Source organism: Alosa sapidissima, chromosome 24, assembly GCF_018492685.1.
Source record: "Alosa sapidissima isolate fAloSap1 chromosome 24, fAloSap1.pri, whole genome shotgun sequence".
Taxonomy (NCBI): domain Eukaryota; kingdom Metazoa; phylum Chordata; class Actinopteri; order Clupeiformes; family Clupeidae; genus Alosa; species Alosa sapidissima.
Genome location: NC_055980.1, coordinates 9936806 through 9958943, shown reverse-complemented (window position 1 = coordinate 9958943; position 22138 = coordinate 9936806). Strand labels below are relative to the sequence as shown.

At 49.2% G+C, this 22138-nt stretch overlaps 4 protein-coding genes across 6 annotated transcripts in view; 1 reads left to right on the top strand and 3 right to left on the bottom strand.

The window, feature by feature from the left end:
* LOC121700162 overlaps positions 1–1103 on the bottom strand; it is a 2122-nt gene extending 1019 nt beyond the window's left edge. The window contains exon 1 of the mRNA XM_042082951.1: positions 1041–1103. The gene's annotated coding sequence lies outside the window, so the exon portion shown is untranslated. The remainder of the gene's footprint in view (positions 1–1040) is intronic.
* znf668 (zinc finger protein 668) overlaps positions 1–17110 on the bottom strand; it is a 20563-nt gene extending 3453 nt beyond the window's left edge. The window contains exons 1-5 of one of the 3 annotated variants that reach the window (XM_042082942.1): positions 17099–17110; positions 8400–8401; positions 4715–4958; positions 2341–4160; positions 1188–1196 (exon numbers count right to left, since the gene is read on the bottom strand). In XM_042082942.1, the coding sequence (XP_041938876.1) occupies positions 1188–1196; positions 2341–4144 (1813 nt within the window). In that variant the 5' untranslated portion in view covers positions 4145–4160; positions 4715–4958; positions 8400–8401; positions 17099–17110. Of the gene's footprint in view, positions 1–1187; positions 1197–1366; positions 4161–4714; positions 4959–8399; positions 8402–17098 lie in introns of those variants that run through there. The other 2 variants (XM_042082940.1, XM_042082941.1) reach the window with 2 other exon arrangements.
* On the top strand, positions 5025–15137 carry znf646 (zinc finger protein 646). The gene is made up of 4 exons (XM_042082935.1): positions 5025–5460; positions 6437–9586; positions 9813–10976; positions 11739–15137. Exons 2-4 carry the CDS (start codon positions 6660–6662, stop codon positions 12754–12756), a joined length of 5109 nt encoding a protein of 1702 aa, XP_041938869.1. The 5' UTR covers positions 5025–5460; positions 6437–6659; the 3' UTR covers positions 12757–15137.
* LOC121700164 (tumor necrosis factor receptor superfamily member 12A) lies at positions 15380–22138 on the bottom strand. Its single transcript, XM_042082954.1, has 5 exons — positions 21886–22138; positions 18254–18349; positions 17850–17996; positions 17549–17601; positions 15380–17452 (listed from the first exon to the last, which is right to left on the bottom strand). Exons 1-4 carry the CDS (start codon positions 22001–22003, stop codon positions 17561–17563), a joined length of 402 nt encoding a protein of 133 aa, XP_041938888.1. The 5' UTR covers positions 22004–22138; the 3' UTR covers positions 15380–17452; positions 17549–17560.

The window sequence follows — 22138 nt, the reverse complement described above, 5'->3', positions numbered from 1 at the left end:
CATATTAAAGTCAATCACAATATACTGAAGTGGCATGCCAACATTTTAGAGTCATATTGACATAGTGAGTGAGACATACAACAGCACTCTGCACTGCACCTGTCTTAGGCACCTTACATTACTAAAGCAATGCTGTAAGGACCATACTGATTTCTCACTCTATATTACAATATTACCAGAAAATACAGGAAATATGTACACAGTATATAAAAACATATAAAATGTATTTTTAGTTCTGGTTTCAATCCAATTTATGTCTGAAATGTATGTCTGAAGCCACCATTGGATTTGTTGTGTTAGCAGCATTGTAATGACCAGTCTCAATAGGGGGAAGCTGTTGACTGAGCAGTCGTTCCCAGGCCACTGATGGGCAGCCTGGCCAAAGCTGGTCCAGCTGTGATGAGGACCTTGAAATCAGCTGCTAACATCACCCAAAAACTGACCCTGTGGTGTCATGAGCATCTCGGCAAGGCGTACTGAGGGGCCACCTGAAATATGTGTCTCCGGTTACCGTTTTCATTGTACACCCAGGTGGGGAAACCATTTTCAGTTTGCCTCATCCTCCTTCCCACCAACGTGTCAGAGCCAGAAGCAGAACCAGCCAGGTCATTCAACAGCTTCCTCCTCACAAGTTTGGTCATTATTACACTGCTTATACAAATATCTATTAGTGGCCTAGGACTGGACCCAGGACCAGAACTACTTTTTTTTGTTTTTAAAATATATTTCCTGTATCCTCTGGTTGTACTCTAATAAAGACAATGAGAAATTAATAAAGAAATATATGCAGTCGTAATAACATTGTTAAAACAACAAACCTAATGGGTGTCTAAGACTTCTGTAATACTGTATACGCACGCACACACACACACGTCTATGTGTGCGTGTGAATAGCTATTGCTAGATGCACTTTAGAAAAAAAAAAAGATTAAATGTTTGTAGTGACAAGGGATAAAACTAAGGATGTAGAATTCACTACCCTCCACCCACTCCAAAAAAAGATCAAAGACGTAACATGGAAAAAATGTGACCAGACTAACCTTGTGTATGACTATGTCTTCCTGAGGGGCAAAGAGCGCATTCATGGGTGTGCTGGTTTTCAACTTCTCTTATTTAAAGGATGATGAACTGCACGCATCATCAGTATTAATACTGTTCTTCACGCAGCAAATTGCTCTCTGCATGACACGCTCTTCAGAAAAATGTTTTTTTTAAATGTTTTTCTTTTCTTGCACCTCCATCCCAAAACACATAATTCATTTGATACAGTAATTTTGGACTAATTTGAGATATCATTCTAAGACAACTGGCCTAGCATTGTGAGACCACAAAAAACTATTTAAGAGAAAAACGCAAAAACAAGACATTCTTGTGTGACTTTATTGTGCTAAACAACAGCCACATCTCATGACATCAGCACAGTTTTACCAGTGCCAGACAAATACAGCGCATTACTGCATTCTTACCTCACTTAAATAAAAATGCCCAAAGGTGGGGAAGGAACGGGAGAGATGTTGACATCTCCATTTCATATAAAAATATTTTAAGTACAACACATTCAATGACTTCCACAAGGTCATATTAAATATTTGTATATACTGTTCACCTTAGTCACACAAAATTGAAAATTTTTCACTACATAGGTTACTAAATATTCCTCATCCATTCACATCACTCATTCTCATTTTTAAGAAATTGATTATGAACAACCAAAACATGGCCATAAATTAATAGTCTTCTATAAAACAATCCCGTTATGCTTTAAATTACAGAAATAAAACAGTACCAAGTCATTCACATAAAAGACCGGAAATGTAACGGGTAAAATGCAAACACTGCTCTAAACTATGTGGGAGTGCATCTGCATCTTGGCTATGTCATTATGCATCACCATGTCACCATTCTGAGCACTTATGAAACTGGCCATTCTGTGTAAGATGTCACTTCATATCAAATCAGCCAACAACTTCACAGAGCCTCTATCCAGCTTAACCAGCATGGAGACAAAAAACACTTAATAGTGGAAATATACTGTACATGCAAATTTTTGGTCAACTCTTTTTCGTTATCATTTTGTATTATATGAATGTCTGTGTGACTATGAGGTTGTTTAAAAAAATGTGGAAGGCCTCATGCTTTGAAATAATTAATGGGTCCATTGACAGTCCACCATCAGGGCCCCTCAGAGTCCATCATCCTTGTCGATGTAGACATGCGTAGGCACCGTCTGAAACGCAGACACTGGCACCGCCACGGGCACAGTGAGAGAAATGGTGGGCTCGCCCACGGAGGGGGACACGGCGCCAGGGGGAGACGGCGAGGGCAGGGGCTGGGTGTGGGCGATCTGACCGCCGGCAGTGAGGTCAGCGTCGCGGTGCGTGCGCAAGTGCTTGCGCAGGTAGGCGGCAAACAGGAAGGCCTTGCCACACACCTGGCAGGCGTGCGGCCGCACGGTAGAGTGGATGCGCTGGTGCTTGCGCAGGCCCGCCTTGTTGAGGAAGGCCTTGCCGCAGCTCTCGCAGACGTGCGGCCGCAGCTTGGGGTGCATCTTCTCGTGCTCCTGCAAGTCGCCGAGCTGCACAAACTCGGCCTGGCAGGTGGCACACACGTGCGGCCCCAGCGGCAGCGCCACCATGGTGGAGGTCGTTGGCGGCGGCGTGGTGGTGACGTGGTAGGTTTCGTGCGCCTGCACCTCCTCCCACGTGCCAAAGGTGAGGTCGCAGACGGCGCAGGAGAACTGGGGAAGCGTGGGGCCCGTGGCGAAGGGCTGGGCCGCCTCGGCTGGGGCCACCGCCGAGGCCTCCTGGGGCCGCTCGGCCACGTGGGTCCGCTCGTGCTTGCGCAGGCTGGACGAAACCACGAACGACTTGAAGCACTGGTCGCACTTGAAGGGCCGTTCGCCGGTGTGCACGCGCCGGTGCTTGTTGAGGCTGGAGCGCTCGGCAAACGACTTGCCGCACTCGGTGCACGCAAACGGCCGCAGGCCCGTGTGCACCAGCATGTGCCGCCGCAGGTCCCAGGACGCCACAAAGGCTTTGTCACAGTTCTGGCACTTGTAGGGACGCTGGCCCGAGTGGACTCTCTGGTGCACGGCCAGGTCGGCCGGCTGCCGGAACCTTTTGGTGCACTTGTCGCAAACGTAAGGTTTGAAGCCCTGGTGGGCCCTTTGGTGTCGCCGAAAGCTGGAGGGATCCGAGAACATTTTGCCACACTGGGGACACAAGAATGGCTTCTCGCCGGAGTGCGTGCGCAAGTGGGACTGGTATGAGGAGCGCTGGGTGAAGCCCTTGTTGCACAGTCCGCACTGGTAGGGCTTGTTCTGCAGGTGGATGCGCAGGTGGCAAGCCAGCGAGGAGGAGCGAGAGAAGGCCTTGCCGCAGTCGGAGCATAGATACGGCTTTTCACCTGTGTGCGATCGCTCGTGGTTCTTCAGGTCCTTCAGTTCCGTGTACGTTTTGTCACACTGGCTGCACGAGTACGGGCGGTGGCCCTGGTGATTGCGCCGGTGTTTGCGGTACACCGAGGGGTCGGCGAAGCTCTTCCCACACTCGGCGCAGAAGTAGGGCTTCTCGCCCGTGTGCGAGCGCTGGTGTACTTTCAGCTTGGAGAGGGTGGGGTAGCTCTTGGAGCACTGCGGACAAGAGTGAGGCCTCTCGCCGCTGTGCTGGGTCATGTGGATGCGCAGACAGATGGCCTGCATGAAAGCCTTGCCGCATTCGGTGCAGACGAACGGCTTCTCTCCCGTGTGCGAGCGGCTGTGGTTGCGCAGCTCCGTGTGGGTTTTGTAGGCCTTGTGACACTGGGGACACTGGAACGGACGGTTGTCAGAGTGGGAGCGCTGGTGCTTCGAGAGCTGGGCTCGGCTGGGGAAAGCCTTATTGCACTGGACGCAGGTGTGTTGTCCTTGCCATTCAAGCCATCCATGCTTTGAGACCTTGTGGCTCCGTAGTGCTGCTGGACTGGAAAATGCTTCCTTGCAGGCAGCACATTTATAAGAGGGTTTAGGTTTGGGGGGCCTGCCTTTGCCTCTCCGTCTGGTGGGCTTCTCCTTAACTTCCTCTGGTTCTTTGGAGGCCTCTTTATTTGCAGGTGGAGGTGTGTACTGCTCTACAGTGGGCGGACTGCCTGGCTGGGGTGATGCCATCTCTATTCTGTTATTGCTGTAAAAATCAAAATAGTACACATTTGAATGTAACCAAATTTATTTAGAACTTGCGAAATTATTAGAAATGGCTTAATCTATTTTAATAGTTTACAAATACAGCAATTATGTCATGTAAAAGTGGACTGATCTGTAAATCGGGGCGCCCACAAATAGGCCAGTCGATTTAATTCATCAGAATAAAGATATCTCAAAATGGCCGGCATTAGGACCTCTGGGACAATTAGGCAAAAATGCTTGTTGTGAGGGAAGTTTCAGTATCCTTAAGACACAATAAGATGCAATACGCAGCATGGCGTTTCACCGTCATGTTTGGGCACAGATAAACAGATATGTGCTAACCAATCAATCATCATTACGTGCATATAATAAACATTATGATAGGGAAGTCTTATGCTTTTTAGCCAGCTAGCCCGACTCAAAATGGCTGGCTTTAGGACCGGCTGAACAAGCGTATTTGCGCCCTACTGTCATCGCACGGGTTGGAAAACAGATCTGATGTTCTAAGTGTTAAACATAATCTTTTATACTGCAATAAATACAATTCCTTACCTTTACAGCCAGTGACCTGATTTAGAGAGATATTGTTAACAACCTCAAAATAAGGTCAATATTTGTTTTCTCTGCGCACCACTGAGCGATTGTTTAAGGCGAGGACGGCTTTAGGACCATGACGAAATATCTGTTTCAGTGCGTCCAACTGTACACTGCTGCCGCAGATCCATTGAACTTTGGGCAGACGTTGCTTTTAATATCTGAATTACATGAATACCTTAGAATCAACGTAAAGGGTAGTCTATTTGCACAACAGAATAAACAACCCGGAGACACAAACTGAAGAAAAGGGAGGAGAGATGCACGTCTGGGGAGGGATGGTGGGAGGAGAAAGCTAGCTAGCTATCGCTAGATAGCATAGCAGAGAATGTTAGCTTCTGTGCACTGAGTTAATTTCCCGTGCTGTCAAACTATTCATGACACGCTGAAGAAAATATCTCTCTGAATCAACTGTGTTTTTATTTGCCATTCTGCGTTGTATTTGCGAGCCAATGGCTCGTCTCTCACTGTAGAATATTTTGGAAATTACTTGAGATGTTATAAAAACGGGGACGGATTTCCGCGATGCACATTTCCTGTTTCCTAGCAACAAGAGCAGGAAGTGTGTGGAATGGGATGGAAAAAGACAATTGAGCATAGAACGGGGACATTGATAGCAACTCGTCCCGAAAGAACAATGGAACGTGATACACAAATAATTTAACTTTGGACTTAATATATGCTGATTTTCTCCTTAAATTGTTGTAAGTATATATCTTTACTAATACCGTCAAGCAAATTGAAGCCACGACATTTGTTTCTCTGGCTAGCAAGTTAGCTTTCACCAGCTCGTTGGTCAACGTTAGCTAATATTAGCTGGCCATTGGGTTAGCTAGTTGTTACATGCCCAGCTAGCTGGCTAACACTAGGGAACGTTAGCTAATTTGACAAGTTAAATCAAGTCAAAAGTTTCTTAATCGTCAGTGTTAACAAATACACATGTGTAATCGTTTACTTTCGTTGCCATCTGTACACGGAGATGTACGATTTGCTCGGTGGAGCCTTTCAGAATGTTTTATCAGGGGGCGAAAACGTACATGTTCTGTTTGAATAGCTAGCTTGCCCGTTAGCCACAAGCTAATTGTTTACTGTGTAAATAATCTAGCGCTGCCATTGTGCTAGCCTCCATCCCAATGCGCTACCTAGCTGGATGGCTAAAAGAGTGTCAGGGAGCACAAGTAAGTTCTGCAGTCGGCTCTGCCGTTGTTCGATATTAAAACTAAGGCATACCGTGACACCGCTAACCGTCGAATGTACTATTCAACTAGTCAAATTAATTTGCGCATTCGATTATAATTTTGGAATTGAATGAATGAGAAATGCTTAGCCTGTGGTTGGCTAACTTTATTAGTTAGCCGCCTGTTGTGTAATCAGGGAGGGAAAGTACATTTTAACGCATTTGATCGTAGATATAGTTGTAAATAACCGGAATCATTTGCTGTAATTACGTTACAGTGACACTACTTTTCTGCTTCCATAGCGTCAATTATAAGGCCGCTTGGCCGTGCAATTCGGTAAATTCGCGTGGTAAGCAAAGTTTAAAAGAGCAACCTGATGTTAGTGACTTCATGGAACTTTCATTTCGATGACTCACGAATATGAAGCGGCAGTATGATTTCCTATGTGCGTTGAATTTAGCTGACACACTCATCGATAAAGTTCTTTCTTTTTTTTCAACAGTTTCCCTCTGGTGCCTGCACCCGTGTTTCAAACGGTTTTCCCGTGGAGCGGATGTGAATGACTGACCTCATACCTCTTGCATGTCGCCCTCCCTGTAGGGACATACTGAAAGTTACTGTAGTAGACCTGCGAATATGGATATTTTTGTTCTCTAAAGTGTTAACCACCATACTCTGCGAATGAATCCTGCTGGCAGCACCAGCACAGCTTCAGATCATCTGTAATGGCTGTGCAAGAGCCAGTACGGACCAAAGGCTTTTTATGCAAGCACTGTGGTATCGTGTGCTCGAACATGCCCAGTCTTTTGGAACACATGGATACCCACCTGGAGTCGGAGGAAGACCGCAAGTTCAAGTGTGACGAATGTGGGAGAGGCTACAGGCATGCAGGCAGCTTGGCCAACCACAAGAAAACGCACGAGGTGGGCTCTTTTCAGTGCCCTATATGCGCCAGGCAGCTGTCAAATAGCTTGGCCCTTAAGAACCACCTGCGCATCCACACCTCTCGCAAGAAGTACTCCTGCATGGACTGTGGGAAGGCATTTAGACTGGCAACCCAGTTGGCCACTCATCAAAGGGTCCATCGCAATCGAGAGGCCAGAGGGTCAAGAAGCCGAAGGGGCAGCACCGAACATGGCCAGGCCAGCAGCCATGAGGACCACGATGAGATGCATTACAAGGATGAGCAGAGTTTTGATGTAGTTCCTGATCTAGAGCCTGACATGGGCCTAAACCTGCCTGTGGAGGATAGCTTCAGTGACAGCGGCATGCCAGACATCCTCCCCGGCTCCGCCTCAAGCGACAAGGGAGCTTCTGAAGACGCCAGCGACCGTCCTTACAAGTGCAACATGTGCGACAAGACCTATAGACACTACGGAAGCCTGAACAACCACAAGAAAACCCACACAGTGGGCACGTTCGAGTGCACCATCTGCTTCAAACAGTTCAACAACCTCGCCGCCCTCAGCAGCCACCAGCGCATCCACAGCAAGACCAGGGGACGTTCCAGCGCTGGGGCCACCCCTCCCACTGCTGCCTCAACCCCCACCAGCGCCGGTGTCGCCACCACCCATCCTGAGAGGAAGCAGGAGCAGGCTGCGGGCTCGCAGCAGAACGGCAACGCGGCGGCCGACGTGCATTTCTGCCACCTCTGCCAAACGGCGTTCCCCAATGACGACGAGTTCCAGGACCACATTCTGTTGCACAACTCCTCCTCCGTGTCCTTCGAGCTGCCCGTGAACATGCCTGACGATGGCGACTTCACTTACAGTGCCAGTCAGTCGCCGGAGTACCCTCCATCCAGCGACACCCCACCCATGCCTCCCCTGCTGGACAAACAGGAGGACTACGGGCAGCCGGTGGGCTCGGCTGAAAACGGCCAGATCTACATCCCCGACCCGTTCCAGGACGAGCCGCCCATGCTGAACTCTCAGGGTACTCACGGTCTCGACGGAACGGCAGTGGCCCCGGCGTCGGAGGACCTCCAGGAGGACCTGTCGGCCAACCATCAGGTGAAGGAGGAGGAGGAGTCGTCGCCGGACGGGGACCGGCGCTTCAAGTGCAACGTCTGCAACAAGAGCTACCGGCACGCGGGCAGCCTCATCAACCACAAGCGCTCGCACCAGACGGGCGTCTACCAGTGCTCCATCTGCCGGAAGAACTACCCGCACTTGGCCGCCCTTCGCAGCCACCACCGCATCCACCGCGCCCAGACCTCCACCTTGAGCCACAGCGCCGAGGGCGACTGGCTCTCGTCCGAGCCCCAGACGCTGGAGAACCAGCAGGGCGGCTACCCGCTCTCGGAGGAGGACGAGGAGGACATCGGCGACGTGCTGGACCTCCCTGAAGACCTGCAGGACGAGCCCCACCTGCTGCCCGAGCACCAGGCCACGGACGGCCAACCCCACCACCACCACCATCACCAGGGCCACCAGGACGAGCCCATGGGCTACCAAGAGCAGTACGACTTGCCCTACCCCCAGGAGGAGGAAGCCGCACACCTACCTCACGGCGGTGAGCCCCTCATGGAGAGGCACATGTGCGCTGACTGCGGGAAGACGTTTGGCGACATCGCAGGCATCAAGTCACATGCATGCCCCCTCCACCACCACCGGCAGCAGCAACAGCAGCAGCAGCAGCATGGCGCCCTCACCAACGGCTCGGGCAGCCACGTGGATTACCAGGGGCAGCACCTTATCGGCGAGTCCGGCGCTCCTGTCGGCTACGAGGGGCACGGCTCGGCGCAGGGCTACTACCCCGAGCAGCACGGCTACCACCAAAACATGCACGGCGGGATGATGGGCGACGAGCGCGGCCATGGCTTCGACGGCGACATGGAGGAGCACGGCGGCGAGGACGAAGACGACGAGTACGATGGCGGCGAGGAGGAGGAGGAGGACGGCGAGATGTATCACTGCTCGGTGTGCGGCAACCACTACACCAGCATGCGGGCGCTGCGAAGCCACCTGCGCGGGCACACGCAGCTCCACGGCACGCCGTCCAGCTCGGGCCCGTCGTCCATGTCCTCGCTGGAGGCCGAGAAGGAGGAGGACGGCGGCGGTGGTGAGAACCAGCCGGGCGACGGCAGCCTCATCATCTGCAGCACGTGCGGCGAGAGCTTCACCAGGAAGCAGGACCTCATGGCCCACCAGCTGCTGCACACCCAGGCAACGGCGTCGTCGTCGTCCGCGGAGCCGCCGCCGCCACAGCTGCTGCCGCCACCGCCACCACTGCAGCCGCCACCCCAGCGTTACGGCGCCGGCCAGGACAACCCACCGGCGCCCAAACAAGAACCGGCGAGCATCATCTGCGGCAAGTGCGGCGTCTCCTGCGTCAGCTTCCAGCATCTGGAGAGCCACCCGTGCCCGGGCCAGCGACGAGAGGGCGTCGGCGACGGGGTGAAGAGCGAGGGCAAACCGGACGGCGAGCCGTCGCTGGGCAGGAGCGCCGTGGGACACCTGGACGAGAGCCAAGGAGGCGATCGCCTCTTTAAGTGTGAACAGTGCGGACGAGCCTACAGGCACGCGGGCTCCCTCCTCAACCACAAGAAGTCCCACAAGACGGGGGTGTTTCGTTGCTATGTGTGCCAGAAACGCTTCTACAACCTGCTGGCCCTCAAGAGCCATGAGAGGACTCACTTTGATATCAAAAAGTAAGTTAGACAAATAATCATGTCATTATGGAGCAGTAGTCATCTTATATACTGACAAGTTAGTCTATAAAAATCAATGCAAAAGCTTGTACAACTTTCAATTTTATTATATTAGTATTGAGTGGTACAAATGAAGTTTTATAATGGTAGTTTATGATTCATGATTTATCATGATTAATATGATTTATGAGTTCAAGTCATTTAATGGTCTTTTTTTTTGTCTCAGGCACACCTGCACAGAGTGTGGCAAAGCTTTCAAGATCCACAAGCAGCTGCAGAACCACTTGCGAGTGCACGAGGAGAACAAGGCCAAGATCCAGGAGCTCAACAAGCAGATCCAGACGCTGATGCAGATGAATGGCGAGCTGGCCCAGAACGGCCTGCGCCTGCGCAAGGCCCAGAGACGCAAGCGGCGCCAGGCCCCGTCCACCGATGGAGGAGGCGCTGGAGCTGGCCCCAGCCCGGAGAAGGACAGCCAGGGGGCAGCGGCGGTGCAGTCCCCCCCGCCGGGGATCCAGGACCCCAACGACCCGCGGCCGTACGTCTGCAACCAGTGCGGCCGCAGCTACCGGCACGCCGGCAGCCTGGTGAACCACAAGAACTCGCACAAGACGGGCGAGTACCACTGCTCCATCTGCAACAACACCTACTCCAACCAGCTGGCCATGAAGAACCACCTGCGCATCCACTTTGGCCTGAAGAAGCACGGTTGCCAGGCGTGCGGGAAAGCCTTCCGCGGCAAGAAGCAGCTGCTCAACCACCGCTGCGCCGCCAACCGCAAGAACGCCGACGGCCCGGCGCGGGGCAGAGGACGCCGGCGACCCCGCGAGCCCACGTGCAAGAGCTGCCGGCAGACGTTCCCCTCCGTCGAGGAGCTCCGGGCGCACGCCTGCGCGGCACCGCCAACGGCGGCCGTTGTCGACGCCGCGGGCAGGTCCGGCGGCGGAGGCGCCGTGCCCCGCGAGGAGCGGCCCTACAAGTGCGGCGTCTGCGGCCGCAGCTACCGGCACGCCGGCTCGCTGCTCAACCACAAGAACACGCACAAGACGGGCCACTTCAGCTGCGCCTTCTGCGGCAAGCCCTTCTCCAACCCCATGGCGCTGCGCAACCACACGCGCATCCACACGCAGAAGAAGAAGCACGTGTGCCCCACCTGCGGCAAGGCCTTCCGCCTCTCCAGCATCCTGCACAACCACCTGAAGATCCACGCCCGCGGCGTCTCCACCTTCAGCTGCCCCACCTGCGGCAAGACCTTCCAGGGCCGTTCGGGCCTTAAGAGGCACCGCTGCGTGAGCGGAGGCGGCAGCAGCGGCAGCAGCGGTGGGGCCAGTGGTGGACGAGACCCCCGCAGGGCAGCCAGCGGCCAAGAAGGAGGCGACAAGTGCTACACGTGAGTCATCAGGCTGCATTTGAATAGGAAGGGTGACTGCACTGTGATGGTAAATTGCCTGAATAAGCCGTGTGTGGGCGTTAAATGTTACATGTTGTTATTTTAGAGATTCTAATCAGCGAGGCATTCAGTCGTGCACATAAACTAACAGTTATGTAAATAAGCATTTACATTAGTCAATGCTTTACCTGTAGCTCCAGTGATAACACAGATGGCTTACATTTCATTTGTGTATGTGAAGAATGCCTGCTAGAATAGGGCACTATCAGTTGTGCTCCAAGAGTAAAGTGGAGCTACAAAAGACCAGTGTTCTCTTTATTGTTGCTTTTAAGTGGGTTTGGCAAGCTTGACCCCTCCCAGCAGTCCCCTCATTCTCTGGAGCAGAAAGCCACGGCTGTGAACTCGTCTGCTCTGTGGCAGGGGACCCAGTGTGCCTCCAAGCCAAGTTCGACTGGGTGTTTCCCGACTCGGCACTAAAGTTCATTGATTAGAGGCAGATTGTCAGGAATATCTTCTCTCATGGGTTTGAAGGGCTAACATTTCAAGCTGAAATGAGAAGCTTTGCTTAAAAACCCACACATGCACATGCAGCAGCAGCAACCCCCCCCCCCCCCCCACTTGGCTCAGATTTCTCGGCCGTATGCTTTTTATGTTACAGCGGCAGAGTTGGAGTGGTCTTGTTTGACCTCTTGTCCTTTTTTTTCCCCCTCTCCCTGTCTCTCTCTCTCTCCCCTCTCTCTCTCTCTCTCTTGCCCATGGCAGGTGTGACCAGTGCGGCCGCTCTTACCGGCATGCGGGCTCGCTGCTGAACCACAAGAAGACGCACTCGTCGGACCTGCTGCACTGCTCGCTGTGCCTGCGCACGTTCGCCGACCAGCTAGCGCTGGAGAGCCACGCGCAGATGCCGCGCCACTGCTGCCCCGACTGCGGCAAGACCTTCTGCGAGTTCGCCCACATGCAGAGCCACATGGAGGTGCACAGCAAGGGCCGCCCGCTGCCCGGTGGAGGGGCAGTGGCAGCGTCGGGGTCGGGGTACCACCTCCACCACCCCCACTCCCACCACCAGCAGCAACTCCACCCGCACCACCCTCACCATCAGCAGCAGCAGCAGCAGCAGCACCACCACCCAGGTCAGGCCCAGCACGCGTACCCTGCCCCCGAGAACATGCCCATTGAGGACGAGCTGGACTGGAACTCGGGGATGGACCCGCGGATGGGGCTTCAAGGCGGCCTGCCCAAGATGGACCAGGTGTTCGGTCAGGTCCACGGTGGCGGCGGTGGCGGCGGCGGCGGCATGAGCAGCGGCGGCAGCAGCGTCGGCGGCTACCCCGGCGAGCTCCAGGAGCACGGCGAGGCCGGCGCCGAGTCGGAGAAGAGCCACGTGTGCGAGCACTGCGGCCGCGCCTACCGGCACGCCGGCTCCCTCCTCAACCACAAGAACAGCCACAAGATGGGCTCCTTCTTCTGCTCCGTCTGCCAGAAGGAGTTCACCAACCTCATGGCGCTCAAGAACCACCGGCGCATCCACACGGAGCCCAAGCGCTACCAGTGCCTGGAGTGCGGCAAGGCCTTCCGCGTCTCCACGCAGCTCATCTGCCACCGCCGCATCCACACCAAAGAGAAGCCCTTCTCCTGCCTGCTGTGCGACAAGCGCTTCTCCAGCAAGTCCAACCTGCGCCACCACCAGAAGATGCACCAGAACTCGCAGGCCTCCTATGAGGCCTCCTTCGACATGGACCCCAACTCCTTCATGGGACTGGGTGTGGACCCTTTCCTCTGAGCTAAGGCAGCCCTGCGTTTATTTTTTTTGGGGGGGGGGGTTGTGTCTTTTAGTCTTGACTGTACACTCTGTGCTCCAAGGGAAGATGTATATCTATATATGAAAAAAAGGTAATGCTAGTCAGCAGATTGCCCCCACCCCCCCTTCCTCTAACCTCCCTCAGCTCTACTGTTAAACAGGCTGATGCCAATAATTGTAAATCAGGTTAGTCTGCTGGTCCTTCTCGAGCGGCGTTCAGGTGCCCCCATCCCCCCAGCCCTCTAGATGCCTCTTCCCAGAGTGACTTCTCTGGTGGTCAGGCAGTGCAGGCTTTTCATTAGGTGCAGTCAGGCGTAGCCCCCCATTAGACTACCTCTGGTAGGGACAATGACACTGTAAAAAGCTCCAGAAATCACGATGACGGTGCCTGACTGACTCGACTCACAGACTGTTTCTTTTGTTTTTGAGTTTGAATGTGTCTCTTTTATTTCCGTTGTGTTCCTATTTTCTTTTATATTTTTAAGGAGTGCACATCCTTATGAATTTAATGGTACTATCTGAAACCCTCTTAATGTAGTCTGGGGGGACAAACGGTCTCAAGACTTATTGTTCCCTCTTACGTTAAACCCCCTTTTACCCCCTAACCACCACCCATGCTGCCTCCAGACGTAGAGTCCGACCGATGCGATCGCTCGTGAGAACCAAACGACCTCGATGGGAGCGAGCGGCAGACAACCACAGCCTGGCCAGTTGATCTGGTGACGGGTTTCGAGGGAAAAAAAATGTCAAAGGTGCTTTCACGCTCAGGGGCGTGGTGGCACAGGAATACCGCGGGGCTATCCCGTTAATCCCCGAGGAATGTGCGAGACGACCCCCCCCTCCCCCCAGGAGGCCTTCAGTTTAGCACTTTAAGTGCTGATAGGCCCATCAAGGAGAGAAGGTACAGCGTTATTCGACCATTAGTATGTCACTCACGGGGAACTCCCGTTTGCCCAGTGCTTCCTTTTAGCTTCAGGTCCGTGTGTTATTCATCCTAGCCTGTCCTTTCTTTTCGTTTTTTTGTTTTCTTTTCCTAAAGAAGATATATATATGTATAGATATATGAGTAACAAACTCCCGTTAGCCCTGGCTGTGAGTGCAGAATGACCGGTGTCTCCGCAGTCTCGTTGTGGGCAGCGCTGTTGATGTGCGGTCAGACAGCAGGAAGTTTCACGTGTGTCCCCCAACCTTCCATCCTTCCCGAGCGTTACCTTCGAGATACAAGATATCAAGTGTATTTATTTATTTAAGAAAGACTATTTATACCCCACCTTTTAATGTTTTGTAAGACTATATCAAGAGTCTCAGCTCTGAGCATTTTTAACTCTGGTATTCCACGTGCATGTTTCGGATGTGCTCTTAAGTCCACTTCGGATTGATTGTAAATGAAAATCATGACGCCTTGGTAGTCTAGAGAACGGCTAAGTCCCAACTAAATACACATCTCTCAGAACATTTCAGATTGGTGTCTTTTTGCAATAATATTAGTATAATGATAATGATTAATAATAACAATAATGGTATTGTTAAGTATTTTTCCCACAGTGCGTATTTTAAAAAGACTCTGTTGTACTATATCACTGTTCTTTTTTTTTTTTTTTTTATTTAATCTTGTGCAAGTATTTTCTTTTTCTTCACAAAAACTATTACTGTCACGCACAAGATGAAAAATATGTATGTATCTTCAAGTGTTTGTGACGACCTCACAGTTGTCTGTGGTGGTGTTGTGCTTTAGACATCCATGATCGGTCGGGCTCTATCATTAGCAGGACGCCAATGGAAGAGGGGACTTGTAATTTCAATACTGCTCAGGTTTCACACCTTATTAAGGAGAAAAAAAACATAACATAAAATGTAAACATTGTATTTGGTTATATAAGTATATATAAATATATATATAAACAAGACTTCTGTTCGGTTCTCACCCGAGACGCACAAAGCATCATGTGACAGATTCTGCGAAAGATGGTGACGCCAGGCTGCATTTCTTACATGTGCCATTTCCTACCATTGTACTCAGATTAAAGTTGCTATTAATAGTTTCCATTCTATGCCTATATTCATGTGCTTACTGATTTTATTTAAGAATAGGAGTTCTGCCCTATGTGTATCAATGGCTTCAAGTGCATTTCAAACTCCAATATAAAAAAAACTGACTTCTGAAATGTTAATTGAGACCTCTTCTTCTCTCTATCTCTGCAATCAGTTGCATATATCTAAGAAAATATACAAAATATTTATTTTTGTTCTTTTGTTGATCAATGTTTTCTCTTTCTTGAGTAGAGGACTTGCAAATAATGTTTATTTGTAGACGGTCATGCCCTCACTTTCTTGAAATAAAATAAACACAAGTGTAAAGACCACTGCTATGGTGACCCTTTTCTGCTACTGTCTCACACACCACAAGGTGTACTTGTTCTTCATGCCACAGCAGATTTTACAAGGCAAGAGGTTAAGTGTATAATGAAATTGGTAGGCTTGGCATTTTCTCTACTTGGGAGGAAAATCATGTAGCCTGACTGCAGTAGAACAGAAAACCAACAATCTACTTCTTTATGCAATACAGACCCCCAACAAGCTTTTAACAGATAATGAAAGACACTTATTAGTTTTCCATATAAACTTTTTTAATGTGTACAAATACATGTTCTACAGACCCACCATAGGTAAACACTGATGCCATGGTAACAGCCATCTAGGTTCGGAGAAGGTGACCTAATGTAAACCTACCCTTCTGCTTCACATTGTGACATCTGGGGATTGTTTCCTCGTGGTCGGTATAGCAACAATACAGACACTGCACAGCTGTGACTTATGTTCTTATAAAAATGGGAAAATATGCAAACAGTACTGCTACTAAACTGATAAAAATTGAGTCATCTGTCAGTAACGTGTGTCATCTCGCCACGTTTGGCAGTCTGTGAAACTAGGGCTTTGTGCTTCAATAACTTCACCCATCCGCTCATGCCGTACCCCCACCCCCTTCACCCACCATGCACACCACTACACTAACGTCCCAGTCGTGCTTGTCGTGGTGTCCAGTCAGACACCAGCTTAATGGTGTTTCTGACAGTTGCCATGGGGTGTGCTTTTGTTTCTCCTGCATCAAACTGTGAGACATTTTAAAGTCATTGTCAGACTAGCTGACCAGCAGTTCAAAAACAAAAATAGCTTTAATTTGCTTACACACATGCTTATCTGAATGGTCCTGCAAAGAGAGGATGCACACCAGTGGCAGTGGTTTACGTTTACGCCTGCCTGACTCCTGACTAAGGCACTATGTGACTCAGGTCCATTAATCTCTGGGAAGACTCAAATAGCCGTGTTTAGATTCTGCAGCAGACTCAGTGACAGCGCATAGCTGGCCCTTGCCGAGGTAGGCTAGCCTTTTGAGGAAGGCCCTTCAAATCTGTGTCTGATGCACTTGCACTTGAGAGGGGGAGGACAGTGAACTGTGAAAGCCCTGAGGCCTACGGCCAACAGTGACAGATAGCGCCCCCCGTCCCTGCCCTAAGAGAGCGACGGGGAATTGAGGAACTGTGGCGGTCTGGAGACTCACGAAAATGCATGATCTGCGGCGAGCTACCCCACTGTCGTTCACGCCAACCCCCTTGTGTGCACCCTCACTACTTCTTCTTCCCAGTATTCTTGGCTATTTGACGGCGTGCGTGCAGCTGTGGCAAGCAGAAGGGAGGAGAGAGATGTTGTTGTTCCCTCTGCGTGTCCCCTGAGGCACAGATGCTGCGCACGCGTCAGACTCTCCAGAATAAAAAAAAAATTTTTTTAAAAAGGCACCACAGGCAGTCATCACGTCAGTGTCAAAACTTAGCATACATCCAGACTGTGAGGTCGCTCTTGACAACATGTTAAGTGCATACTGTTTAAGCATGGAAGTAACGTATTAATACTATGACCTATCAAAAGACAACTCAATAAAATATGTGCTGTTGCTCAACTTTGTACATTCAAGAAGCCATGTGCCAGACTAAAGACCAGGGAATGTCCCAGAGGTTGTTTGGGGTGGGTTATGCAGGTAAAAAGTATTAGAAAGCCCTTAGATTCAAAATAGTTTGTCGCAAGAAAAGGCAGCTAGTTTTTAAAGTAGTCTCAAATGCCTAACAGTATGTTCAATACCATAGAGCAGGGTCAGGCTAATATTAAGAGCACTTATCTATAGGGAATCACAGCTCTCCACACCACTGAACAAAAACAGTGTGATTCCGTGTGTGTCTTGAGGGGGCTTAAAAACTAGACTGGAAAGAAAAATAAATTAGGAATAACATGGATTTTCTAGCTCCAGGAGAATCCGATGAGATGATTGCACTCGGAAGGGCACCTCTGCTCCCCCAATCCACCCCCCCCCCCCCCACCCCCCACCAGGGCCAGTGCTGGATGGGAGGTGCAGCACGAGGTGCCATTCCTTCTGGGGGTCCGTCTGGTCTGGCGGGTCCTTGGCCTGGCTGGTCCAGGATCAGTCCATACTAGTCTTGTCACTTTAAGCTCTTGAGCACATCTACATGTCAGCTACCAGTACAATAAATAGAATAGTCAAATATCACTACTCAAAGAATACTCTGTGGTCGGAGTCCTGGCCAGAGGGGGATTGACTGGAGTAACAGTTCGCCGATGCGGAGCTCCCTGTCCCAAGCCCTTTGGTTCCTTCACACGCAGAATCAAACTGCAGAGGAGAGGTGAGGAGGGTGAGTATTACATTCATTTACTATTAATACTGTTAATGTTTTATAAAATGTGTAAGACCAGAGTGAGTGCATACCAACTTGGGCAGCTACAAAGGGTAGAGTGGTCCTGTGGTCTCCTCGATAGGCTCTGGGGAAAGAGTGAGATAGAGAACTTAATATTTAATGTTCAAATAACAGTTTCAATTTCCTAAATTATGCATCACCTGCAGGCACCTGAGATGGATTCTGTTTGGAAATGTACAGAATATAAATGTGGAGTAGTGCTTTCTCTGCACACAATCAATAGCCAGACGTTTTACACTAAATCTCCACTCATACACAGACAGATTCCTGGGACTTTGGATTCCATAGACGTGGGCGTGAGATGACCCTCACCTCGTAGGGTGCTTCTCTTCGTCCTACACTTGAGAACCAGCACCCCAATGACCAGCCCACCGAACACCAGCACAGTGGCCAACACAGAAAGGCTGGTGATGGCCGCCAGGCGCCAGGCGTCAGATGGACCCGGATGAACACGAGTACCTGGACCATGAGGTGGAAATCAGATATGCCTTTTCACACCCCACTGACAGTATGGCATGCAATATAACACTAGTGGCCATTTTAAGCCTGTCTGTAAATATATTACTATACATATTATTATATTATTTACCTATTATTATAACATAATTATAACATAAAATCATGTTTATGTAAAAGTATTGTGTACATTAGACCTGATATGAAATGTAAGGCTTGGTTGTGGATATTTCACCAGTTGTATTTTATACTTGACTCACATTTTTCACATGATGGGGTTTTGGGGTACTGCTGGCAAGAGGAGCAGGGAATGCACTCGTCAATGTCAGGATTCCACACTTCTGCTGGCCTGCATGCTGTAACATTAGACGGCAGGTAAGCTTCAATAACCAATATCTACAGAAATAATAACACAGACAAACCTTCTACTGCTAGTCCAAACAGTCCAACAAAAGTTCTATTCTGTAATTGTAAATGTCACAACTGTGAACAGTTCAACTTGTCAAGACAGTTGAATGAAGTCACATTGTGCTAACACCTGATACCACAGCACATCATAGTGTTAACACCTGATACCACAGTTCCAGCTGTGCATTTTTCAGATGATGGATTACGTCAGTCAGGAAACCACAAGGTTGAAGGCAATTGTTCTGCAGGTAATTAATAAAGAAACATCATATGGTGACAATCTTGTCATGGTGTCTCGTATGGTGTGTGTCTTGTTCTTCAGAATGACCTCGGGAAATTCCATTGAGGTGATGTATCTGTTGCACTTGCTGGGAAACCAAATTACTCATGGTGCGAGTACGCAAGCAAAGCCAGATTGTTTTTGAATGAGTGAACCCAAGGTTCACTGCAGTTTGTGTGTGCTCGGAAGACTGTGACCACCACCGCCCGCCGCTGACGTGAGGTGCTGAAAATCTGTTGGTGTGGGAACGAAACAGTTTTGCTCTGTAGAGTGGGGAGGGGAGGAAGGGAGGGGGGGGGGGGCAACTTTCACTGAAGTTTGACCTCCTGTTGGGCGAACCTGTGAGCAATCTGGAGACAGACGCCTCACCTCAGAAACCACAAGCATCCGGCTGTACGCCACATGCCCTTTCGAGTCATGTCAGACACAAACAAATCTGCCCTGTGGACATTACAACTGTGACGACAGGACATGAGTACGAAGAGGCTTGCTGCAACACAGGGGAAATAGTTCACAGCTAGATTGTTTAGGATTTAATGGATGGATTTTTGACCTAATGAGCTATTTAGACATATCTAATGCATTATTTACCACTTGTCTTAGGGTGGCGTTGGATCAATGAGCCACTACTACAGGATATTTTAGATGAACCTAGAACTATTCTAGCATTCTGTTCTTTAGTTAAAGATTTAGCTGTTTATATTTAGGACTAGCACCTGTTCTGCTCAGCTACTCCACCTGTACAGAGCATGGCTACACTGTTAACAGGTCACATGTGAGGTGGACATCACTGTTGGTGACATGACGTCACCTATTATCTACCTTGATGAAGGCTAATAGGGAATTCCAATTGACCATGTTGATGGCTATTCTTAGATTTAGATCTTTAAGTAAGGGATTCCCTGCTGTTTGTGTAGCACATGTAATGGTGTCACTTGTTATCTTCTTTGACCAACGTGTATGAGGTCTTCCTGTTCAGATTAGATTATATCATGGTGCCTCCTCAGGTCTTGAAGGGTTTCCCTGCCTTGGAGGGAGGGTTTCCCTGTCTGTAAAGGATTTACCTGCCTCTTATTTAAGGGCTTCCCTAGTTTTAAGTAGGGCATGACGTCACTTGTCTTTATGTAGGTTAAACAGTTTCCATGTTAGATCAACTGGCTATTATTCTTATTCAAGTCTTAAAAAAAGGTGTTTGTCTTTATGCAGGACAAACGTTTGAATAGTTGTCTGGCCATGGCTGTTTAAATTAACTGGGCACAATTCATTTGGATATCCTTTGGATATATCTTTACAAGGCTAGCCTACCAGTTTACCTCTCTCCCAATGAAAAGAAGTCCTATAGGTAACCAATTGACCAAGTTGATGGCTATTCATATATTGAAATCTTTAAGCAAGGGATTCCCTTATTCGTGTAGCACATGGCATTGAGATTAGTAGATTATACAATGGTAACTGGATTCAGGTCTTGAAGGGTTTCCCTGCCTTGGAGGCTTTCCCTGTCTGTAAGTAAGGATTTACCTGCCTCCTTCCAGGAGGGCTTCCCTGGTTTTAAGTAGGACATGACGTTGCTTGATGTCACTTGTCTTTATGTAGGTTAAACAGTTTCTATTTCTTATTCAAGTCTTAAGGTGTTTGGCTTTATGCTGGAATTCATTCAGTTGCCTGCCCATGCCTGTTTAAATGAACTGGGTACAACTATTTTGGATAAGATCATTAAAAGGCAACATGGAAATCATTTATTGAAGTTGGTTTAATTGTGACCATTATTTCAAGTACAGCTTGAAATAAAATGTAGTAGACTTAGTAGTATGGTCATAAACAACCCAGGTGGAGATATTCTGAGCTATAGGCCTAATGCAGGGTTCAGTGAGGCTGCTCATCACAGCCTGAAACTGAAACCCTTTCTTCAAAGTACCAAATCCTACAGGTTTCTCATTTCCATTTGGCCTTTCGAACTATAGTATGTAACTAACTTGGAATTTGGCACATTGGCAAGATGACAGTGCAAAGTCACTTTCATTTGACTGCTGTGCTATGGTATACACCGTGACAGCCGACTCTGAGACTATGACTGTGGGATGACTAAGATTTGGTGCAAATCAAACTGCAGTAAATATGAAACTTTGATATTACAACCTGTCAGCATAGGCTACAGGAAGGATGACATACACCACAAACGTTCAGATATGACAAAATCTAAAACCAATTATACTTTCTTTGCATGGAACATCTTCAATAGTCACTTGTTAGGCCTTTTTGATGATATGCATGGACAAAGGTGTGACACAGACCCCATGTTGACATTGGGGAGGCAACGACTTCCACCCATCAGTTTGTAGGGGACCTAATATGTTGAATGTTTTTCGCGCAATTACACATTTTTCGGGGTGGACAAGATAAGCAGACAAGAAACGTTTCTTCATTAATCTCATATTCTCAGTCTGAAGTTCTCAGAGCAAAAAGAGCACAAACACTATTACGGCTCTCTTGAACCAGTCAGACAAACATGCGTCGACTGCCGTGCACCAAACCAGATTTCATTTTCACTTTAATACATTTCCCGGAGTTCACCATGCAAAACTACAACCACAGGAACCGCTGGTATTCTTGCGACCGAGAAACTCCAAACAGACAATTCTTTTATATTGTGGGAGCCAATTCCTCCGGATGATTTTAGTCCAAGGCCATTTCCTTTCCTTTTTGGAATACACATGAACTGTGGGAAAATATGAACCGCTCGCTGCTCCCTATTGTAGGTTGGTGAGCAGAGGCAGGAGAATTGGGACACTGTTCATCATCTGGACCGGGATTAAGAGGTCCCGATGCATTTCAACTCTGGGCATGAGACCCGGTGAAATAAAGGGATCGGAATGCGGAACCGGTGGGAGCAGAAGCTGAAGGAAACGATTTCGTCCGAGACTCCACCAGCGTCATTAACTCCACTGGAGTTGCCATGCTTTCCCATGTATAAGACAGGCACATACCCGCGTTCCCGAAACATATTCGGCTATTGAAGAACCATCTTGAAACTTACTTTTAATGCCGTATGTCGGCTAAATTGACCCACCTCGTAAACTGGAAACATCTCTAACGTTCAATACACTCTTTGTAAAATTGTAAAACACGTTTAACTCACATTATAGCGGCACACAATTCACAAACAGTTGTACTCAGCGGATACTTTCACAGGGAAGATAGACTTACCTTGCGTGTTTACTCCACTGATGCTGGTTGCTGCCATTAGGATCCCACAGAGAGCACATAATATAGTATTCGTATCCATAGCTCTTAAGAAACACTCACGCAAAACCTGAAATTTCATCTGATTAAAAAGCCACAATGGTTTTTCACCATGGCACGGCCTGCGTTTGAATGACTCACCCAAAGTACTCTCAGCCTTGTTTTAATAGCGCCCACACCCACGCGCTCGTATGAGTCATTTCCTCTAGCCGCTGCA